We start from the raw sequence: 20,910 nt of genomic DNA, 5'->3' as shown, positions 1-20,910 counted from the left end.
CGCTTTCGTTCCCAAGTCCAATCGTCCGGACATGTGAAGCGTCCGGATATCTGAAATGTGTCTATTGTTGTCATGAATGATAATGTAATTGTATTGTGTTTATACAAGCTACTCATGAGGGTCTAGCACGTTAAAAAAATGTGTGAAACTTAATTGACAGGGGTAATCTTTTGTACTGAGTAGGGTATCATCAAATTTTACCGTCCGGTTAAATGAAGCAAGATTAGTAGTAAATCAGGGTTTTGTGGTAAAAACAGACCGTCCGGATCCGGAACGCGGAATTCCGGATAAATGAGACAAAATAACGTATAAAAAAATATGTTCCTTAATAAAATCGTCCGTAAAGTGAAGCGTCCGGTTATCTGGCGTCCGGATATCTGAGGCCCAACTGTATATGTCTTTTTGATAATTCAATACTTTCAATGCAATGGAATAATTACTAAAAATGTCTACATCTACAGACTATTGAAATATCTACGTTTTGTAAGTTTAAGAACTCCATTATATACATTGACGATGATTTTAGCTTTTAAAATGCGACATTTGTGTACTACATGTAGATAGCCAATTGCAAAACAAACGATATAGTAATGCTGACATGCATAGTTATGCCAATATGTTTTTAATCTCTTAGTTGTCAGGTGATGCGGCACTAAGAAGGTGAAAATATGCCCTTTATCAATATTATAAATCTTAGTACTGTATTTTTTATTTCCTACAGACAACCCAGTAATCAACATCACTGTATTAGACCATGTGTTTTGCCAGCACGAACAAATAAAAGCAACATTCTGTATTCACTGTGGATCCGATTTCCCTGACTCTGTCGCAGTTTCAATAGTGAAAGGTGAAAATCATACAAACGGGGAGTATCAGATGTTATGTGTGCCACCTGAATGGATGTGCTCTGGCCCTATAAAAGGAACATACAATACAACAAGTGATGCACTGGAAATAAGTTTTATATTCAATTTCAGTCTATGAGGACCATTACCTTAAGATAATACATGAGAGAAATGGCAGTCAGGAATATCAGCAAATCCCTCTAAAACAATACAGTCAGTACTTTTAATACCAGTTTATAGCTTGTTTTATTTATTCAGATTATTTTCTCTCTTAATAATGGCAACTTTTTAAAAATTAATATGTTTAGGGCCCGTTATATGTCAGATGATATCCGATTAATACTCAATAAAAACACACTCAGTTTTAATTTTCACACTCCTTTACATCACCTCTGGTTTCAATAAGTATAAATTATAGAGGCCCGGACAATTCCGGATTACGATATTACATCCCTCCTCATTTTAGATAGTTAATTTACATTATTTAGATATGCTTGAAATTAACATCAGAACTGTAATAATATTGTTCGATGTTCATTAATAATACTGTTCAATGTTCATAGCATTGTCTGAATATAATAAATTGTACGAGATGATACATGGTTTAACAATATATGAATATGACTAGAAACTAAACATCACAAAAAAATGAAACTTCCTAGCCTCTTGACTAGCTCGGGGATTATTGTGCCCCTTTTCACTCCTAGCCAACCTAACATAATACAGTGCTTAACACAAATCACATGCATTCACAAAATTTCACTTCAAAGTCTCTGAATCGTCCGGGAAGTTTCCTCATTCGCTGACCTCGGCCTGAGATTGGTATCGGAATCTGTAACGGACTAGACGGTGTTGGTAGAGTAGATGGTTTTGCATCTGGAGTACCGGAATTTATTGATTCCTTTGGCGGGTTTGGTATGACTATCTCGTTCTCTTCATCAATATCCGATCTCTTAGAAAGTTCCCGCCTAACTTCTGGACTGATTTTCTTGAAACGAGAGACATTCCAAGTAACATCATTATTTACTGTTATCATCGGTCCCTTCTTAGCCGTCACTATTTCTGGTCTTTCATACTTTGGCTGTAATTTTCCTTTATATTCATCACGATTCATCACATTTGAATCTCCAACTTTAATGTCACGGTAATCTGCACAATTTCGGGCGTCCGCATAGCACTTTATCTTCTACTTTGCTTCACTGTCATTGACCCGAATCTTCGCATCTATGTGGAGATCCATCGTACGCGAAGGTACCATTGGTAACGTGGTCTTTGGTTCTCTCCCAAATAAAAGCTTGTGTGGAGTCTGGCCTGTAGTAACATGTGGCGTACATCGGTATTGTCTGAGAAACTTGAACATTTTCCATTCTCCTGTTTCCAATTCAGCTGATGAATGTTAGCTGAACGTACCGACTTCATCATTGGTTGTTAAAACTTTCTGCTTGAGCGTTGGCACGAGGCAATCTAGGAGTAATTCTACGTTGTGTTATTTCCATGTGCTCCATGTATTCTCTGAATTCAAAAGATTGAAATGGACTTCCGTTGTCCGTCTTGATCACACGTGGTATAACATACGCGCTAATCACTTAATCCAACACAGGAATGACTGTTTTAGCGGCAACAGACCCTACAACTTCCACGACTGGGTAACAGGTATACTCATCAATAATGACAAATAAATATTCTCCACTTGGTAACGGTCCACAGAAATCCATACTGAGATTTTCCCAAGCACTTCCAGGTAATTCTGACATCTTTAACGGTTCCATCGCACGCGGTTCTGGGGCAAGTAACTGACATGACGCACAGTTTTTAACAGAGTTTTCTACTACTGCGTCTATCCCTGGAAACCATACTTTTGATCGCAAGTATGCTTTAATCTTTGCAATCCCCTGATGTCCTTCATGAGATACTTGTACAGCTCTTTTCCTTAACGTTTGTGGTAGTACGATTCTGTTGTTGCGTAACAAAACATTGTCGCTGTGAACTGTTAACTCATCACTAACTGATCTGATTGCAGTTAATTCTTCAAGATTTACATCGCCTTCAGGTAAGAGGTCTTTCATCTGGTACCACCTTCCTGTACGAGTATAGAGTATGGCTGTCTGTATTGTTTGGTCGTTAAAGGATGCTCTTCGTACTTCATCCAGTCATATTGCATTTAGTAATGACTCCAGGGTAACGAAATTCACATATTCCTCCGTTACATTCTTTTCCTCTATATATATGGGAATGGGTTGCCTTGACATATAATCTGCTATGTTCTCTCTTCCTGGTAAGTATCGAATAATAAACTTGTATGGCTGAAGGCGCAATCCCCATCTTTCAATCCTGAGAGGTGGACATGGTTTCTTCCAAATCGTTTCTAGTGGCTTATGATCCGTTATTACTGTGAAGTGCTGCAGTCCTCTCAGGTATAGGTCAAAATGTTCGCAAGCCCAAGTCACTGCTAAGGCCTGCCTTTTAGGTTGACTGTATCTCGATTCTACATGCGACAACGCACGACTTGCATAACACACCACATTGTCTTCATCCTGTGTCAAAATAGCTCCCAGTCCAACTGGACTAGCGTCAACTCGGACAGTTACAGGTTCCCATGGATCATAATAAGAGATTACAGTGTCGCTACACAATTTGTCTTTCAATGTCACAAATGCTTTTTCGCATGTTTGAGTCCACTTCCATGTGTTGTCTTTGTGAGTCAGTTCTCGTAGAGGGCGACAGATCTCTGCATATCCTTCAATGAATCTCGAACAGTAATTGGTCATTCCGAGAAAACTTCTCAGGTCTTTCACATTCTGCGGATGGCTAAAATCACGAACAGTCTTGACCTTTGCTGGGTCAGGTGAAATTCTATCCTGTGAGAAAATAACTCCGAAAAACGAGATCTTGTTTGTTCTGAACACACACTTTTTACCATTAAGAGTAAGTCCACTATCTGAAAGTCTTGGGAGGACTTCTATAAGTGCTTCATCATGCTGCTCCCTATTTTCTCCATAGATCACAACATCGTCAGATATGTTTCTAGCTCCAGGTATGTTCTGTATCACTTGTCTGATAGTTTCATGAAAGATTTCGGAAGCGGATGATATCCCGAAATTAAGACGCTTATATCTGTAAATCCCTAAGGGCGTACTGAAGGTTGTGATATATCTGGAATCTGGGTGTAACTCCAATTGGTGATATCCACTGCGCAGATCGAGTTTGCTAAACACCTTAGCACCGTTTAAATCTAGTATGAGCTCATCAATAGTGGGTATTGTGTGTCGTTCACGTTTCACAGCCTTATTTGCCCCCCTCATGTCTACGCAAAGTCCTATTTCCTCCCCATCCTTCTAAGGGGGTGTAACAACAGGAGAAATCCAGGGTGTTGGTTCTCCTTGTACCTTCTCTATGATGTCAGTGTCCACCAGATATTGAATTTATTTGGCCACCTTGCTCCGTAAATGGAATGGGGTTCTACGAGGTTTCTGAGCCACTGGATGAATAGATTCATCAATGTGCAACTTTACTTGTCGTCCCTTGAACTTTCCTATTCCATGGAACAGTTCCTTAAAGTTTCCATCGACACAGACAGAGTCAAGTTTTCTTATTTTCCCTAATTTTGATTTCGCTTTGAAATTAATCGATTGATCGCTTTAACTTATAATTTTCAGTTTTATTTCAAATTATATTGAATCAAGTATCTATGATTTAAAGCGTTTATTTCTAAGATAATTAGATTGTCATTTGCTTACCATCCGCGTAAGCAAAACGCTTTCTATCGCCTTGTTTTGGTTTGGATCTTTAGATCAGAAGTCGGACTCGATGTAAACACGGGTTTAAACTCTTGCTGTTTATCTCAAAACTAGCGACTAGATACCGAACTCGAGTTCCAAAAGAAAACGCTTATAGTTTTATTTTTTACCTTTCGTACCGTATTTACCGTTATTTTTGTAATTGCTTTGCTAGCATTCAGCAGATGTGTCATGGTCAATGCCAAATATGATGTAAAGGTATATACCTGCACGTGCACTTATACTTCTAAGACGCTACATTACAAGATGGTGATTTAATTAATTTTGTTTACTTGTTTGTGTCGATCGGTTAGGTTGTATATCGCCTTTTCTTAGTGTATAAATTATCTCCAAATTGTTTAGCCTATTGGACTTACATACAAATTATCCAGCATGATCTCTATCATAATCAAGTAATTTCCCGCTTACTTAAGATGCTATTTCCAAATGTAGCCACCTTAATTTATATAATAAACCTCCATGATTTGTATTTCTTACAGAACATTCAATAATGAACGGCATTGTCACTGGCGCTGTGTTTTGTCAAGATGAACAAAAAGAAGCAACATTAAGATTCATTGATATTCTGGACGAAGATTTTTTCGCAAACACGTTCTCTATATTTCCGGATGATACAACAAATGATGCACTTGAAATGAATTTTACTTCCATTTTCACAGCCCTTGAAAGATATTCCTTTATGAGAACACGTGACAGAAACGGCTATCATAAATATCGGAGAATTCTGCTCAAACCATACAGTAAGTTTATTTTGTTTTATTTTATACGCTTTTATTTTAGTCACATATTTTTTGTTCGAAATAATGGTTACTTTATGAAATAGCCTAGTAAAAACACAAACTTATGCCAACAATTTAATTGTAACTGCCTTATGCAAATAACTGTAACCTCACGAACTAATTATGTAATAATTAAGTTGCAAACTTTAAATACATTTTCTAAAGATGCAGTATTTGTATTTCTAGACTACGCTTGTCTCTACGCAACTGTGGATACTGATTGTGACGATATGAAAATTGAGAAATATAACCATTTTAACAAGACCTTGGACTTTCGGTTGGACATAGCTATATATTTATTTTATCAAAACAAGTTAAAATAAAGCGGTTTCAAGCGAAATATGCACCGATTGCGTAGTCTTAGCTCAAGAGCCATTCAAATCTTTATGATTTCATAGGGCAATGGGTGAGTGACCAGCAATGAAATAGACATTTATACCTCATATTGCTGTTTGACACAACTACGCAAAGTCCAAGCTCTTGTTTAAATGTTCTATATTGTGAAATAAGTATTAAACACCTTTACAAAAAATCGGTCGTAATAATAATCAGGATTATTCTATTTACACAAAGAACAAGTATTTATTTAAGTTATTTTGTTATAAATATTGATATTTGTTTTCATTTAGACTTCACTACAACTGCAAGCCCTTTAAATGAGTTAATAAATCATGAACAGGTGAAATTTCAATGATACATAATTGTGCACGTTGTATACTTGGTTAAACGTTGTAATCAGCAATTTATTTCCATTATTTGAAATTAATGTAGTTTTAACGGTTTCAACTTACAACGTGACCTTTAGCTGTGATTGTTTTGTTTTGATTTGCTTCTGTTATTCATTACAGCATCTTTAGAAATTGATGGTTCTGGCCACGCCAGTCTTGGTCCCGGATTGGAGGAGTCAATTCCTTTTAAATTTAGAAAAATAGTTTTATAAACATTAGGTTCTATAACTTTTCAGAAGTATCTTTTCTTTTTTGGAATATAAAATATGAAAATAGGGTCTGCCCATTGAGTCCGTTAAAAGGAATACACAGGCCTTTCTGTACATTTGAAGACTAAAATAAAAACATCTCTTGAACTGACTTGTACCTGCCAAACACCAGTCTAAACTGCTGTCTTAAGATAAAAAAAATCAAAAAAAAAATGAAGTTTTACATGTTGTTTTTTAGGCACAGAACAATGTTTTTTGTAGACACTTAGGACTGCGCAGTTGCAGACTGAAGGAGTCCGATTTGGATTTCTTTGCGGAAAAACTACAATAGCAAAACTCTTCTTGTTTACTATTTGTAAATTCCACCAGCTCCAGTTTATCTGTGAAATTTAAACAAATCAACCGTTTGGTTCTCTTAAAGGGCCATCTCAAAATTTAGGTACATTTACATGTACATTAGGAATATATAGGAAATTGTCGTTTTCGGCAATTCAAATAAGATCGAAAACTATAATAGTTTTTTTTTTCAAATTGTAATGTGTGAATAGTAATATCTTTTTCTACCTGATTTGTAAAAAATGTTAAACTCTACCGTCTGGTTTTTAGTGGGGATCATCTTATAAAATTAAAATGCACCAATTTTACTCTATAATTAGAGCATTACAAATTTTGATTGGAATAATGGATTAAATCAAAAATAAAGAAATATGCCCTCCGAGCCCAGCATAATTCTGTGTATAGATTTTCAATAGCGTACGATCTTTACTTTTTTCTTTTATGTTATTACTTATAACGAATGCCGTGAAGCTTCATTTCATCATAACGTCATAAAAGCACAATGATAACGCTATAGGAAAAAATATGATTTTCCTAAAAAAAATAATAAAAATTATAAAAAATAAGAAATATCTGTATTTTGTTGATGGTGTTCAATTTTATTACAAATATCAAGAAAAAAAACTCATATCAAGTATAATACAAACTTTATTTTACTAGAATTTGCAAAAACATGATAAACAATGATAAACTAAAGTCGGTCTCCTTAAATTGAACACTTAAAAACCGAGAAAAAATGAAAGAAGGTCATTGGTGTCCACTTTACAACCATTTGTGCAAAAAATGTTGAAGCTAGTCATTTAGGCTGTATCTTTGTATCAAAGTATGGTCCTTATTTTTTAAATGTTTTTAAGAAACCTTTGGTTGGCAACAGTTATATATGTCTGTGTCTATTGCGGTACATTGAAGGTATATTTTTACAAAAAAAATGTGTGTAATTTTTTTTAAAACAGTTGTGTTGCACATTCGATATTCATAACAAAAATACCTTAATTCCTCATAAAGAACAGACAAAACAAATTGTATAGATATGCCTATCACAATTCACACAATTGTTTTGAATTGACATATTATTCATGAAAAAAATTAATAAATAATGTCAATGCGCCCCCAAAGACACAAGACGTCTAAGTAAAGACTAGATTTTTTTTTTGTTATAAAAACAGAAAAAAATCATATGTGTTTTTTCAATAAGGCTTTGCATGACTATGATGCACAAGTTACCATAATTCCTTCGTATGATATTAATTTTTCTTGCTATTAAAAATCATCAAATTCTATAAAATTCCTTTGTTCATGTTATATATAATTGTAATAATTGTTTGATTAATAACAGATTTTAAAAGAGTAGCAATAACTTATGAAACACAATTTTTTTCAGGGAAAGTTTTCGCACAAGCAGTAAACCCACGAGCTATTTTAAGGGTCATAAAGCCATATTGTGTTAAATATACATTGTTTTGAACGGTTTACTTAAAAAAATTAAATATCAGAATTGTTAATTCTGTTTTTTGTTAAGTATCTTATTCATCATAATATAGGCATTCTAAATGCCTTATCTAACCATCCGTTTTTAGTTACCATGGAAACGCTTTAAAAATACGCATTTGTGTACAGCTTTTCCTTTAATTTAAAAAAGAAAACCTTGGTATTAGTCAAGTCGCTAATTGGTTAAACAATCATTCTGTGTAAAAATCGATACCGTTCAAAATATACATGTATTTCCACAATTCATATTTTTATGAGGAGTGTACTTCAGTGTCTTAGGATGAAAACAGGCTGGGATTTTGTATGTGGTTGTTGCTAAAGTAATTAGAACTGACCAAGAAAATTGAAATAATTGAACCACTTTAAAGCAAACAAATCGGATTAAAACTATGTGTTTCAGGTATTGTAATATACGTTTCCATTGAATTTTATTTAACGTGTTCTTCGTTCTGAAAATTACCGAAATATTTCAATTAGTGACTTTTCGAATACAATTCAAATAGACAATATATTGACAATACACAATAAATCTGTATCCATTTTTGGTGTCTCCCTGTAAAGTACCATATACTGTAAAACGGGATAATATTACGCACTACAATTTAAAACAAAACTCAATAATGGTATTTCCGCTTTTAGTATTACCGTACACATACTTATAAAAAAATATGACGTACAATAATTTGGTGCAACTACTTTCTCCAAGCTACAAAACGATACTTCGGTCCTTTTTATAATGTTAAAAGTTAGCGTTTACCATACTTTTCCACACCGTATTGTAACAATAAAACAAACGAGAAAAATATACATCATACTCTATGATAATCATTTTGTCAATTGTGAATGTTTTACTCCATGTCAGTATAAAATGACGTTTTAGGTAAATTAAGATTTTCGTGGTGTATAATGTTTACCTTACATGTTTCTGCAAGACGATTTCGTAGTTTTGTCTGCAAACATGTACAGTTCTGTAGGCAATACATGGATGTTACATGCTGATCAGAACATTATATGTCTTTACTGATAATTCAATACGTTCAATGCAATGGAATAATTACTAAAAAATGTCTACATCTACGGACTATTGAAATATCTACGTTTTGTAAGTTTAAGAACTCCATTTTATACATTGACGATGATTTTAGCTTTTAAAATGCGGCATTTGTGTACTACATGTAGATAGCTAATTGCAAAACAAACGATATAGTAATGCTGACATTCATAGTTATGCCAATATGTTTTTAATCTCTTAGTTTTCAGCTGATGCGGCACTAAGAAGGTCAAAATATGCCCTTTATCAATATAATAATTCTTCATACTGTATTTTTTTTCTACAGACAACCCAGTAATCAACGTAGCTGTATTAGACCATGTGTTTTGCCAGCAAGAACAAATAAAAGCAACATTCTGTATTCACTGTGGATCCGATTTCCCTGACGCTGTCGCAGTTTCAATAGTGAAAGGTGAAAATAATACAAACGGAGAGTATCAGATGTTATGTGTGCCACCTGAATGGATGTGCTCTGGTCCTATAAAAGGAACATACAATACAACAAGTGATGCACTGGAAATAAGTTTTATATTCAATCAAACAGTCTATGAGGAGCATTACCTTAGGATAATACATGAGAAAAATGGCAGTCAGGCATATCAGCAAATCCCTTTAAAACAATACAGTCAGTACTTTTAATACCAGTTTATAGATTGTTTTATTTATCCAGATTATTTTCTCTCTTAGTAATGGCAACTTTTTGAAATTAATAAAAAAGTATGTCAATAATTGAGTTGTAGCAACATAATAATTTCATTGAAGCTACATGATTGAAATGAAATTTATTTACTGCTTCATAAATATTTTTGCTATAACTGTTTTTGGTGCATGTAACATAATTTTGATCCATTACCAGTAAGAGATTAAATGTTTACACATTTTAGAAGTATCTCTTCCTTTATAATGATACATAGGCGCCAGTTCCTTATTCCTTTAACATACATATTTACCAAAAAAAAAACCCAAAAAACCAACTAAAATGTTACAAATTGTGTAGAGTATTATCAAAATAGATTTAATAAATATTGCTTATCAGTTATATTTCCTTTTAAAGATTTAAAAGTCAACGATTAAGCATTCTTGCCTCTTAAATTCGAAACAAATTATCAATATTTAACGCCATCTAAGTTGCCGAAGTGACATATTTCAAACTATTTTCGTCAGTCGTCGTCCATTGTGTGGCGTTCGTTTACAATTTTACATTTATTTTACTTTTTCTTGAAAACTACAAGGCCAATTATTACTATTTTGATTAGAAGCATTTCTTGAATAACAGGAGTTTAAATTGTGAAACTTATGACCCGCAGCTTTATAAGCGATTTCACATAAGTCATAAATTTTCAAATTTCCAAAATCTACCGATATACTCTTTACATGTAAAATAAAACTTACTTCATGATTATGATGTCCATCACTCGTTTTACCATATTTGTAAAATGCAAGGCCCCTTTTTCAACTCTCTTAATCTGAAAAAAAATCAAAAGAGTCATCTGCGAAGTTTTCTGCAGATAATATGTAAAGAAAAAAAAAATAGACACAGTCACCTCGGCGCAACGATGATGTCTTTTTACCTTTTTTTTTTTAAAGAAAAAATGATACACGACCTTGATTGGGATACATTTGAATTTTTTTTTTAGAAATATGAAAGTGGGGCGAAGTTTTAATCCGCAGCTAAGTTAGGGCCTCCCATTGATTTCAGCTCATGAATATTACGTGACATTTCATGACGTTAGCTCTGCCCATCATTAAAGTTTTCTTATTTTCCCTAATTTTGATTTCGCTTTGAAATTAATCGATCGATCGCTTTAACTTATAATTTTCAGTTTTATTTTAAATTATATTGAATCAAGTATCTATGATTAAAAGCGTTTATTTCTAAGATAATTAGATTGTCCTTTGCTTACCATCCGCGTAAGCAAAGCGCTTTCTATCGCCTTGTTTTGGTTTGGATCTTTAGATCAGAAGTCGGACTCGATGTAAACACGGGTTTAAACTCTTGCTGTTTATTTCAAAATTTGCGACTAGACACCGAACTCGAGTTCCAAACGAAAACGCTTATAGTTTTATTTTTTACTTTTCGTACCGTATTTACCGATATTTTTGTAAGTGCTTTGCTAGCATTCAGCAGATGTGTCATGGACAATGCCAAATATGATGTAAAGGTATATCCCTGCACGTGCACTTATACGTTCTAAGACGCTATATTACAAGATGGTGATTTAATTTTGCTTACTTGTTTGTATCGATCAATTAGGTTGTATATCGCCTTTTCTCAGTGGATAAATTATCTCCAAATTGTTTGGCCTATTGGACCTACATACAACTTATCCAACATGATCTCTATCATAATCAAGTAATTTCCCGCTTACTTAAGATGCTATTTCCAAAGACAATAACCTTAATTTATATAATAAACCTCCATTATTTGTTTTTCTTACAGAACAGTCAATAATCAACCACCATGTCAATGGCGTTCTGTTTTGGCAAAACATACGAAGGAAAACACTCTTCGGAATTCGCTTTTATCCATTACGACTCATTCGTCTTCGATTGAGGGGTGATGGAGATCTCGCAAACACGTTCTCTATATTTCTGTACGATACATTAAATGATGCACTGGAAATGAGTTTTCCTTTTAATTTGACAGTCCTTGAAGGATATTGCATTAGGATAATACATTACGGAAACGGCAATCAGGAATATCAGCAACTTCTCAAACCAAACAGTAAGTTTATTTAATTGTATTTTATACGCTTTTATTTTAGTGACATACTTTTTGTTCGAAATAATGGTTACTTTATTGAATAGTAAAAACACAAACATATGCCAACAATTTAATTGTAACTCCATTATGCAAATAACTGTAACCTCACGAACTAATCATGTAATAATTAAGTTGCAAACTTTAAATACATTTTCTTAAGTTGCAGTATTTGTATTTCTACGATACGCTTGTCTCTACGCAAATGTGGATAATGATTGTGACCATATGAATATTGAGAAATAGAACCATTTTAACAAGACCTTGGACTTTTGGTTGGACGTAGATATCTATTTTTTGCATCAAAACAAGTTAAAATGACGCGGTTTCAAGCGAAATATGCACCGATTGCGTAGTCTTAGCTCAAGAGCCATTCAAATCTTAATTATTTGAAAGGGCTGTGGCTGAGTGACCAGCAATGAAATAGAAAGGCCTACATCACATTGCTGTTTGACACAACTACGCAAAGTCCAAGCTCTTGTTTAAATGGTTTTATATTAAGAAATAAGTATTAAACACATTTACAAAAAACGGTCGTAATAATAATCAGAATTATTCTATTTACACAAAGAACAAGTGTTCATTTAAGTTATTTTTTTTAAATATTGACATTTGTTTTGATTAAGAATTCACTACAACTGCAAGCCTGTTTAATGAGTTAATAAATCATGAACTGGTGAAATTTCAATGATGCATAATTGTGCACGTTGTTATCTGGGTTAAACGTTGTAATCAGCAATTCATTTCCATTGGTTGAAATTAAAGTAGATTTAACGGTTTCAAATTACGACGTGCCCTTTAGCTGTGATTGTTTCTTTTTTATTTGCTTCTGTTATTTATTACAGCATCTTTAGAAATTGATGGTTCTGGCCACGCCACTCTGGGTCCCGGATCGGAGGAGTCAATTCCTTTTTTATTTTATTTTTTATAAACATTAGGTTCTTTAACTTTTCAGAAGTATCTTTTCGTTTTTGGGATATAGAATATAAACAATAGGGTCTGCCCTTCGAGTCCGTTAAAAGGATTGCACGGCCTTTTTGTACGTTTGAAGACTAAAATAAAAGCATCTCTTGAACTGACTTATACTTGCCAAACACCAGTCTAAACTGTTGTCTAAAGATAAAAGAAAAAACAATAAAAAAGAGGTTTTACATGTTGTTACAATTTTGTAGACACTTAGGACTGCGTAGTTTTAGACTTAAGGAGTCCGATTTGGGTTTCTTTGCGGAAGAACTACAATAGCAAAACTCTTCTTTTTTACTATATGTAATTAACATCAACTCCAGTTTATCTGTGAAATTTAAACAAATCAACCGTTTGGTTCTCTTAAAGGGCCATCTCAAAATACAGGTACATTTACATTAGGAATATATAGGAAATTGTTATTTTCGGCAATTCAAAGCAGATCGAAAACTATAATAGTTTTGTTTTTTTTTTCAAATTATACAAATGTAATGTGTGAATAGTAATATCCTTTTCTACCTTATTTGTAAAAAATATTAAACTCTACCGTCTGGTTCTTAGTTAGGGTCATCTTAAAATATTAAAATGCACCAATTTTACTCCATAATTCAAAAATAAAGAAATATGCACCCCCCCCCCCCGAGCCTAGCATAATTCTGTGTATAGGTTTTCAATAGCGTACGATGTTTACTTTTTCTTTTATGTTATTACATATAACTAATTTTTTACAATGCTTCATTTCATCATAACGTCATAAAAGCACAATGACAACGCTATATGAAGAAATAAGAGTTTCCTTAAACAAAATCTAAAAATATATATATATATTTCTGTATTTGATTTTGGTGTTTAATTTTATTACAAATATCAAGAAAAAAAACATTAAAAAGGATAACACACTATATTTTACTAGAATTTGCAAAAACATGATAATCAATTATATACTTAAGTAGCTCTCCTTAAAGGTCATTGGTGTCCACTTTACAACCATTTGTGCAAAAATGTTGAAGCTAGTCATTTAGGCTGTATCTTTGTATCAAAGTATGGTCCTTATTTTTAAAATGTTTTTGAAGAAACCTTTGGTTGGCAACAGTTATATTTGTCTGTGTCTATCGCGGTACATTGAAGGTATATTTTTACAAAAAATGTGTTTAATTTTTTTTTTAAAACAGTTGTTTTTGACACCCTCTATTTAAAAAAAATACCTTAATTCCTCATATAGAACAGACAAAACAGATTGTATAGATATGCCTATCACAATCCACCCAAATTGTTTTGAATTTACATATTATTCATGAAAAAAATAAATAAATAATGTCAATGCGCCCCCAAAGACACAAGCGGTCTAAGTAAAGACTAGATTTTTTTCTTGTGATAAAAACAGAAAAAAAAAAAACATATGTGTTTTTTTAATAAGGCTTTACATGACTATGATGCAGAAGTTACCATAATTCCTTCGTATGATATTAATTTTTCTTGCTATCAAAAATCATCAAATTCTATAAAATTCCTTTGTTCATGTTATATATAATTGTTATAATTGTTTGATTATTTACAGATTTTAAAAGAGTAGCAATAAAAGGACTATGTGCGGTATTGTCAAATATCTGCCCCCGATTTCAACCAATTTTTAAATAGTATCGTATAAATATGAAATCTTCACAAATCATTGTAAAAAGGATGCCTATAACTTTAATCTTGATTTTAGTCATCATTGCTCACTCGCTGTTAATCCAGGACGTCACTTATATGACCTAATTCCCGCAAATTTGCAAACAGATGAAGATATTCTCATTTTTGCTTTATATTTTGCATTCGGAAGTATAGAGCGCAGGTCTGCTCATGAGCGATTTTAACATATGTTTCTTCTTCAGATAGTTATACATATTATACTAAAAATGGTACTTGAGCAAGCCTGCGCTCGATGTTTCCAAGTCGAAAGACCATCGGAAAACACCCACATTTTGCTACAAAACATCAATTTATCAAAATAATGCAATATTCATGACGTCATTTCTACATTATGACGTCACTGTGGTGATAACCTTTTACACCTTTGTTTCCAATATGATTTTAACTATCTTTCACCTTATTTTAAAGCTCTTTCTAAAACTTTGATTTTGGGGGGCAAAAATTGCATAAAACCGCACTTAGTCCTTTAGAAACCAATTTATCAAACACAATTTTTAAGGGAAAGTTTTCGCACAAGCAGTAAACCCATGAGCTATTTCAAGGGTCATACAGCCATGTTGTGTTAAATATACATTGTTTTGAAGGGTTTACTTTAAAAAATTAAATATCAGATCTGTTAATTCTGCTTTTTGTTAAGTATCTTATTCATCATAATATAGGCATTATACATCCCTTTTCCACCATCCGTTTTTAGTTACCATGGACACGCTTTGAAAATACGCATTTGTGTACAGCTTTTCCTTTAATTTGAAAAAGAAAACCTTGGTATTAGTCAAGTCGCTAATTGGTTAAAAAATCATTCTGTGTAAAAATCGATACCGTTTAAGATATACATGTATTTCCACAATTCATATTTGTATGAGGAGTGTACTTCAGTGTCCTAGGATGAAAACAGGCTGAGATTGTGTATGTGGTTGTTGCTAAAGAAATTAGAACTGACCAAGAAAATTGAAGTAATTGAACCACTTTAAAGCAAACAAATCGGATTAAAACTATGTTTTTCGGGTATTGTAATATACGTTTCCATTGAATTTGGTTTAACGTGGTCTTCGTTCTGAAAACTACAGAAATATTTCAATTAGTGACTTTTCGAATACAATTCAAATAGACAATACATTGACAATACTCAATAAATCTGTATCCACTTTTGATGTCTCCCTGTAAAGTACCATATACTGTAAAACGGGAAAATATTGCGCACTACAATTTAAAACGAAACTCAATAATGGTATTTTCGCTTTTAGTCTTTCCGTACACATACTTATGAAAAAATATGACGTACAACAATTTGGTGCAACTACTTTCTCCAAGTCACAAAACGATACTTCAGTCCTTTTTATAATGTTAAAAGTTAGCGCTTACGTAATTTCGGACGGACGATTCTATTTGATTATACAACTACACAGGTAAACATCATGAGTGATCGAGTAAGTTTTGCCAAGATATAGATTATTTTATTCATTTTTTATAGCTAATAAGTATCTATTATTATCACTTTCAAAATTTGGCTATCCCCGTGTCAAATATATGATCAAGCGTGACGATCGTTAACGCTGACAAGATTAATTAAGTATAGCTCTCTGATTAACGGATTTAAAAATAAGAATTATACACGTTTGTTTAAGTTATAAAGTGTAAAACAATTGTGATAACGATTCGCTCATGGCGATTGAAACTCAGTGATAGCATTTGATTTCCCTTACATTTAGGTTCTGAACTATTTTATTGTTATCCCAGTCGCTATGTTAAATTCAAGATCCAATACTTAAACGTGTTTACAAATTTCACACCATGGCCAATAAATGAAGTTTTTACAGTAGTTGTAGTCAGTCAGAAACTAACCTAATAATGTGTTTTACCCGAGGATAATCAAGTGACACATTTATTCACAAAGAGCGATGCTCTTCGCAAACCAATGAACTAGTTGCTGAACATCTTTTCCAATTGTACTCCTTTAAACTCATCAAAATTATTAATATCACATTTCAAATACTCTTAAATTTTTGTTGCTTCACTCATGTTTACTTCAATATTTTGCAGTTCCGTGCAATGTTTCAATGAAAGTATGACATGTAAATGTAAAACAATTATATATATATATATATATATATATACATATATATATATATATATATATATATATATATATATATATATATATATATATATATATATATATATATATATTATTCGCTTTTTAATAATATCAACAGGTGTTACAATTGCGGCATATCTTCAGCCATATTTTGCCTTATCCAGTTCTAGAAATGCAGCGAAACAAAGATGTAACTTACCTGTTGGAAGTTGTCTACATCATGTATTAAGACACAGGAGACAAACTTATCACACAAGTATGTTGTTATATATAATTGAAATGAAACAGAAATTGCTTTTATGGGATGCAACAAAAACTGTTTAAATACCAGTGAATGAGACAGGCAAACAGGCAAATCCAACAAAGGATGTAAACCAGGCTACATAACAGAAATTAAAGAAATAATGATCTTTGTAATTTAATCTATTAAAAGAATCAGACATGCATAAACGTTTCTAGAAAGTAAAACAAAAAGATAGCGACCCAAAGGGTAAATTAATCAACTCGCATTGGAGATCTAGATCTACAATGAGGAACACTTTAAAATATGTATTTTTTAGAAGAAAAAAAACCTACTATGCATTTTATTATAACAAGTTATTTACCGTAATTAAAATATAAATAACTCATTACACTGTATGATTAACGACATATTTTCTCCTTGTAAAGATTTTTTTCGTTATTAGGATATCTTTTCTTGTAATAGCCAGCTAATCATCTCGTAATAACGAGGTCTTTTTTTCGTAATTACAACAACTTCTATTCTTGATAACGAGATAATAAACTGGTTATAGCCAGATCTTCTATCTCACAATAACGGATATGTTCTCGTAATAAAGAGATCTTTTCTTGTTATTATGTGATCTTTTCTCGTAATAACGAGATAATTAACTTGTTAGAACGATACATTTTCTCGTAATAACGAGATCTTTTCTTGTGTTAACGAGATATTTTCTGGTAAAAATGAAATCCTTTTCCCTGATAACGAGATAATTATCCCGTAATAACGTGATATATTCACGTAATTACGAGATAAAATTACTTTAAATTTTGCCTATTTGTTTTTCGTAAAAAGAGAAAAGCACAATTAAAAAATATAAACATACAAACGTAAATAACAAATATTTGAGTATTATTTATTGTTGTGGTTCATTTGTCCATTTTGGATCTACTAATCAAATTGTTACATTAGTGATCATAATTTAAAACATAGAGGAAGATAGGGATAAGAAAGCACAATTACTCATTTGTTTAAGTTGTAAACTGCATTTATCGAATTCATTTTTTTTAATAAAATCTTTTTGATAGTGTTATAATACAAATTTCGAAAAAAACAAATTCTAACTATATTCAACAAACGATTGAAATATATATATATATATATATATATATATATATATATATATATATATATATATAAACAAAAAAACGACGGCATCCTAACATCCAGACATGTCGTAAACTTATTAGAACCCGACACTCTTAATTAAGCATTTGGTCAATTGCTTATATGTCATAGTTAAGAGTGTTTCGGCGGTGAGTGTTTCGGCGGTATTAATAACATATGTCGTTTTTAAATTGTATTAATTTTAAATAAGCCATGCATTCAGATTGAATTGTAGCTAAATAGTCACTTAATACAAAATATAAAATGCTCTTTTCTCCCATTAAAAGATAAAACATGTTATAAATGAAAGCATTTTACTTTCTCAGATTTTCACCTTATAAAAAACTACCAAGACCAAGATTCTATCATTTCTTTTCTTATGTCAGGGCTTCATCATTTCAAGAAACATTTTGTAGGTTTTACAATGAGAAGTTATTAAGTCCGGTTGACGTAATTGCTGTCCTCAGCGTTACGATGGAAACTATCATTAATCACAAAACAGAAACAATTAAAAATGAAGTCCGACACCTTAGGCTGAAAAGTTTAACGTACAATGCACACCGTGCAGAAACAAATTTAAGAATATATCACTTTAAAAAATCAGGTTAAATGTACATTAATAACATATTTAAAAGCAACAAAACAAATGAAATATATTTTAAATATTTGTTTTTTGTTAATTCAAACTACATGTCTATTCTAGAATGTTCATACGGATATTACGGTATCAGATGCGAGAATAGATGCAGTGAAAACTGCTACTTGACCAGACGATGTGACAGGGTTACTGGTCGATGTTACATGGGGTGTAAACCAGGCTGGACCACCACAACGTGTAAGCAGAGTAGGTATTCCGGGGATATTTTGGATGTAAAAGCAACGATAGCATTACACTTCGTGTTTTAAGGAATCGACCTATACCCACCATGTATATATATATATATATATATATATATATATATATATATATATATATATATATATATATATATATATATATATATATATATATATAATATATAATATTCAAGTATTACTTTCATTGCATTTTAAGAGTGTCCTATTGGAACTTTTGGACCTAACTGTCGCCAAGAGTGTGGACATTGTATTCGAGAGGACCAATGTCATTTTATCAATGGAAACTGCTTAAAAGGGTGTTCATCAGGATACAAAGGAAAAAGATGCAAATATCGTACGTGCTTCAATATCAAAAAGTTTAGATCGAGATACATGTAAACCAAAAAAAAAAGGAAAACATATTCGTGTAAATGGTTGTGTTGAAAAGGAAATAATATAAATAACAAATTTGATATTTTTTTTCCCAAGAGTGTTCCACTGACTATTTTGGAAGTAACTGTTCGAACAAATGCAGCGCTTATTGTAGAGGAAACTCATCGTGCAATCATATAACGGGAGTATGCAATGAAGGTTGTAAAGCAGGATGGTCTGGTGACAAGTGTGGACGTACAAGTGGTGGTATGTATATGTGTAAAATTATTTTTACTATGGTCGTCATTATTTGAATAAAAAGCAGAAAAGTAAAAACAAAAAGAAGAATATATTATTCAAACAGTTTAAAATATTTCCATTTTACAAACTGTTGAGTGACAGTAATGTTCAAAGAGGAGAAACAGAAAAACATTTCATCCGTATTTTTAAACCCAAATTGCACTGTCTGTAATAATCACGTATTGAACTGTTTATTATCTACTATGTTGGATATTATTTTTTTTCGCTAAAATAGCTATGACGTCATAAAAGACATTGCCGTTTAACGTTCAAGTTTTTGCCGTCACGTTACTATGTTATCATTATAAAGCTTCAAAAGATTTGAAAATGAATATATGTGTGTGTGTGTGTGTGTGTGTGTGTGTGTGTGTGTGTGTGTGTGTGTGTGTGTGTTAAAAAAAATATGTCATTGACATTCTTATATTTTTTGTCAGATTCGACAAATGCCATCCCTCCTATTCTTGCCGGTTATGTTCTTCAAGTTGCCGTGTTTGCTGTTGTTATATGTGTATTTTAGTAATTTTGTGATTGACACATTTAAATAACATCGCGTTCAAAGTGTGCATCACTTTAATTCGATAGGTATGCTACAATACATTTATTGTTTATCTATTTTGCTTTCTTCCAACGAACATTACAGACTGACTTAATTTGTGTTGTTGATTATAAACTAATAAACTAAATAATAGACCTATCATAAACTTAGCTTCAAATTTGATAAAAGAGAATCTAATATTTAGCTAATAATTTTTGTGTGTATTATGTTTACACTATAATATTTGAAGTGATGCTTTATATGATTTTATTATTGTAGATAATACGAAGTATAAAATCAAAGATAATTAAATAATCCATATCAAATATGTGTTTACCTTTTTTTTTTTCTTTTTTGCTATGTATACGTGAACTAGTATGTGTCTCATTGTTTGATACTAAAATGATGTCTCTTTTAAATCAAATAAATAATGAGATGTCAATATATGTTTATTTAGCTGGAAGTCTTCATTTTGAACACCTGTGGAAACAAATGTTTGATTTTTTTTGTACTCCTCTTGACAAAATCAGCATTTTAGTTATTTTATTGACAAAATGTTTTTCTCAAAAAGAAAAAAAATCATGCAACGTATGCGATTGAGCTATATAACATTTTACTATGTCTTTTGACATAAATATTGTAAAAACAAATAAGTTAATTTTGCACTGAAGAGATGAAATACTAATATGCTCTCTCCTCAACAATTGGAATGTTTAAAAATCTTTTTCTTGAGAA

General features: G+C 32.1%; 1 protein-coding gene across 4 annotated transcripts in view; it reads left to right on the top strand.

Moving 5' to 3' along the window:
* The window catches only part of LOC128173777 (delta-like protein 4), a 60,287-nt gene extending 39,820 nt beyond the window's left edge, over nt 1–20,467 (top strand). For 3 of the 4 annotated variants that reach the window (XM_052839444.1, XM_052839443.1, XM_052839445.1), the window contains exons 4-12: nt 722–1,058; nt 5,122–5,382; nt 9,520–9,858; nt 11,674–11,958; nt 16,863–17,000; nt 18,835–18,975; nt 19,186–19,323; nt 19,458–19,607; nt 20,075–20,466. In XM_052839444.1, the coding sequence (XP_052695404.1) occupies nt 5,133–5,382; nt 9,520–9,858; nt 11,674–11,958; nt 16,863–17,000; nt 18,835–18,975; nt 19,186–19,323; nt 19,458–19,607; nt 20,075–20,157 (1,524 nt within the window). In that variant the 5' untranslated portion in view covers nt 722–1,058; nt 5,122–5,132 and the 3' untranslated portion in view covers nt 20,158–20,466. Of the gene's footprint in view, nt 1–721; nt 1,059–5,121; nt 5,383–9,519; nt 9,859–11,673; nt 11,959–16,862; nt 17,001–18,834; nt 18,976–19,185; nt 19,324–19,457; nt 19,608–20,074 lie in introns of all 4 variants that reach the window. The other variant, XM_052839447.1, reaches the window with a different exon arrangement.
* The last annotated feature ends 443 nt before the right edge of the window (nt 20,468–20,910 follow it).

Source organism: Crassostrea angulata, chromosome 2, assembly GCF_025612915.1.
Source record: "Crassostrea angulata isolate pt1a10 chromosome 2, ASM2561291v2, whole genome shotgun sequence".
NCBI lineage: Eukaryota > Metazoa > Mollusca > Bivalvia > Ostreida > Ostreidae > Magallana > Magallana angulata.
Note: the sequence above shows the minus strand (reverse complement) of the source record. Positions and strands in the feature narration are given on the sequence as shown.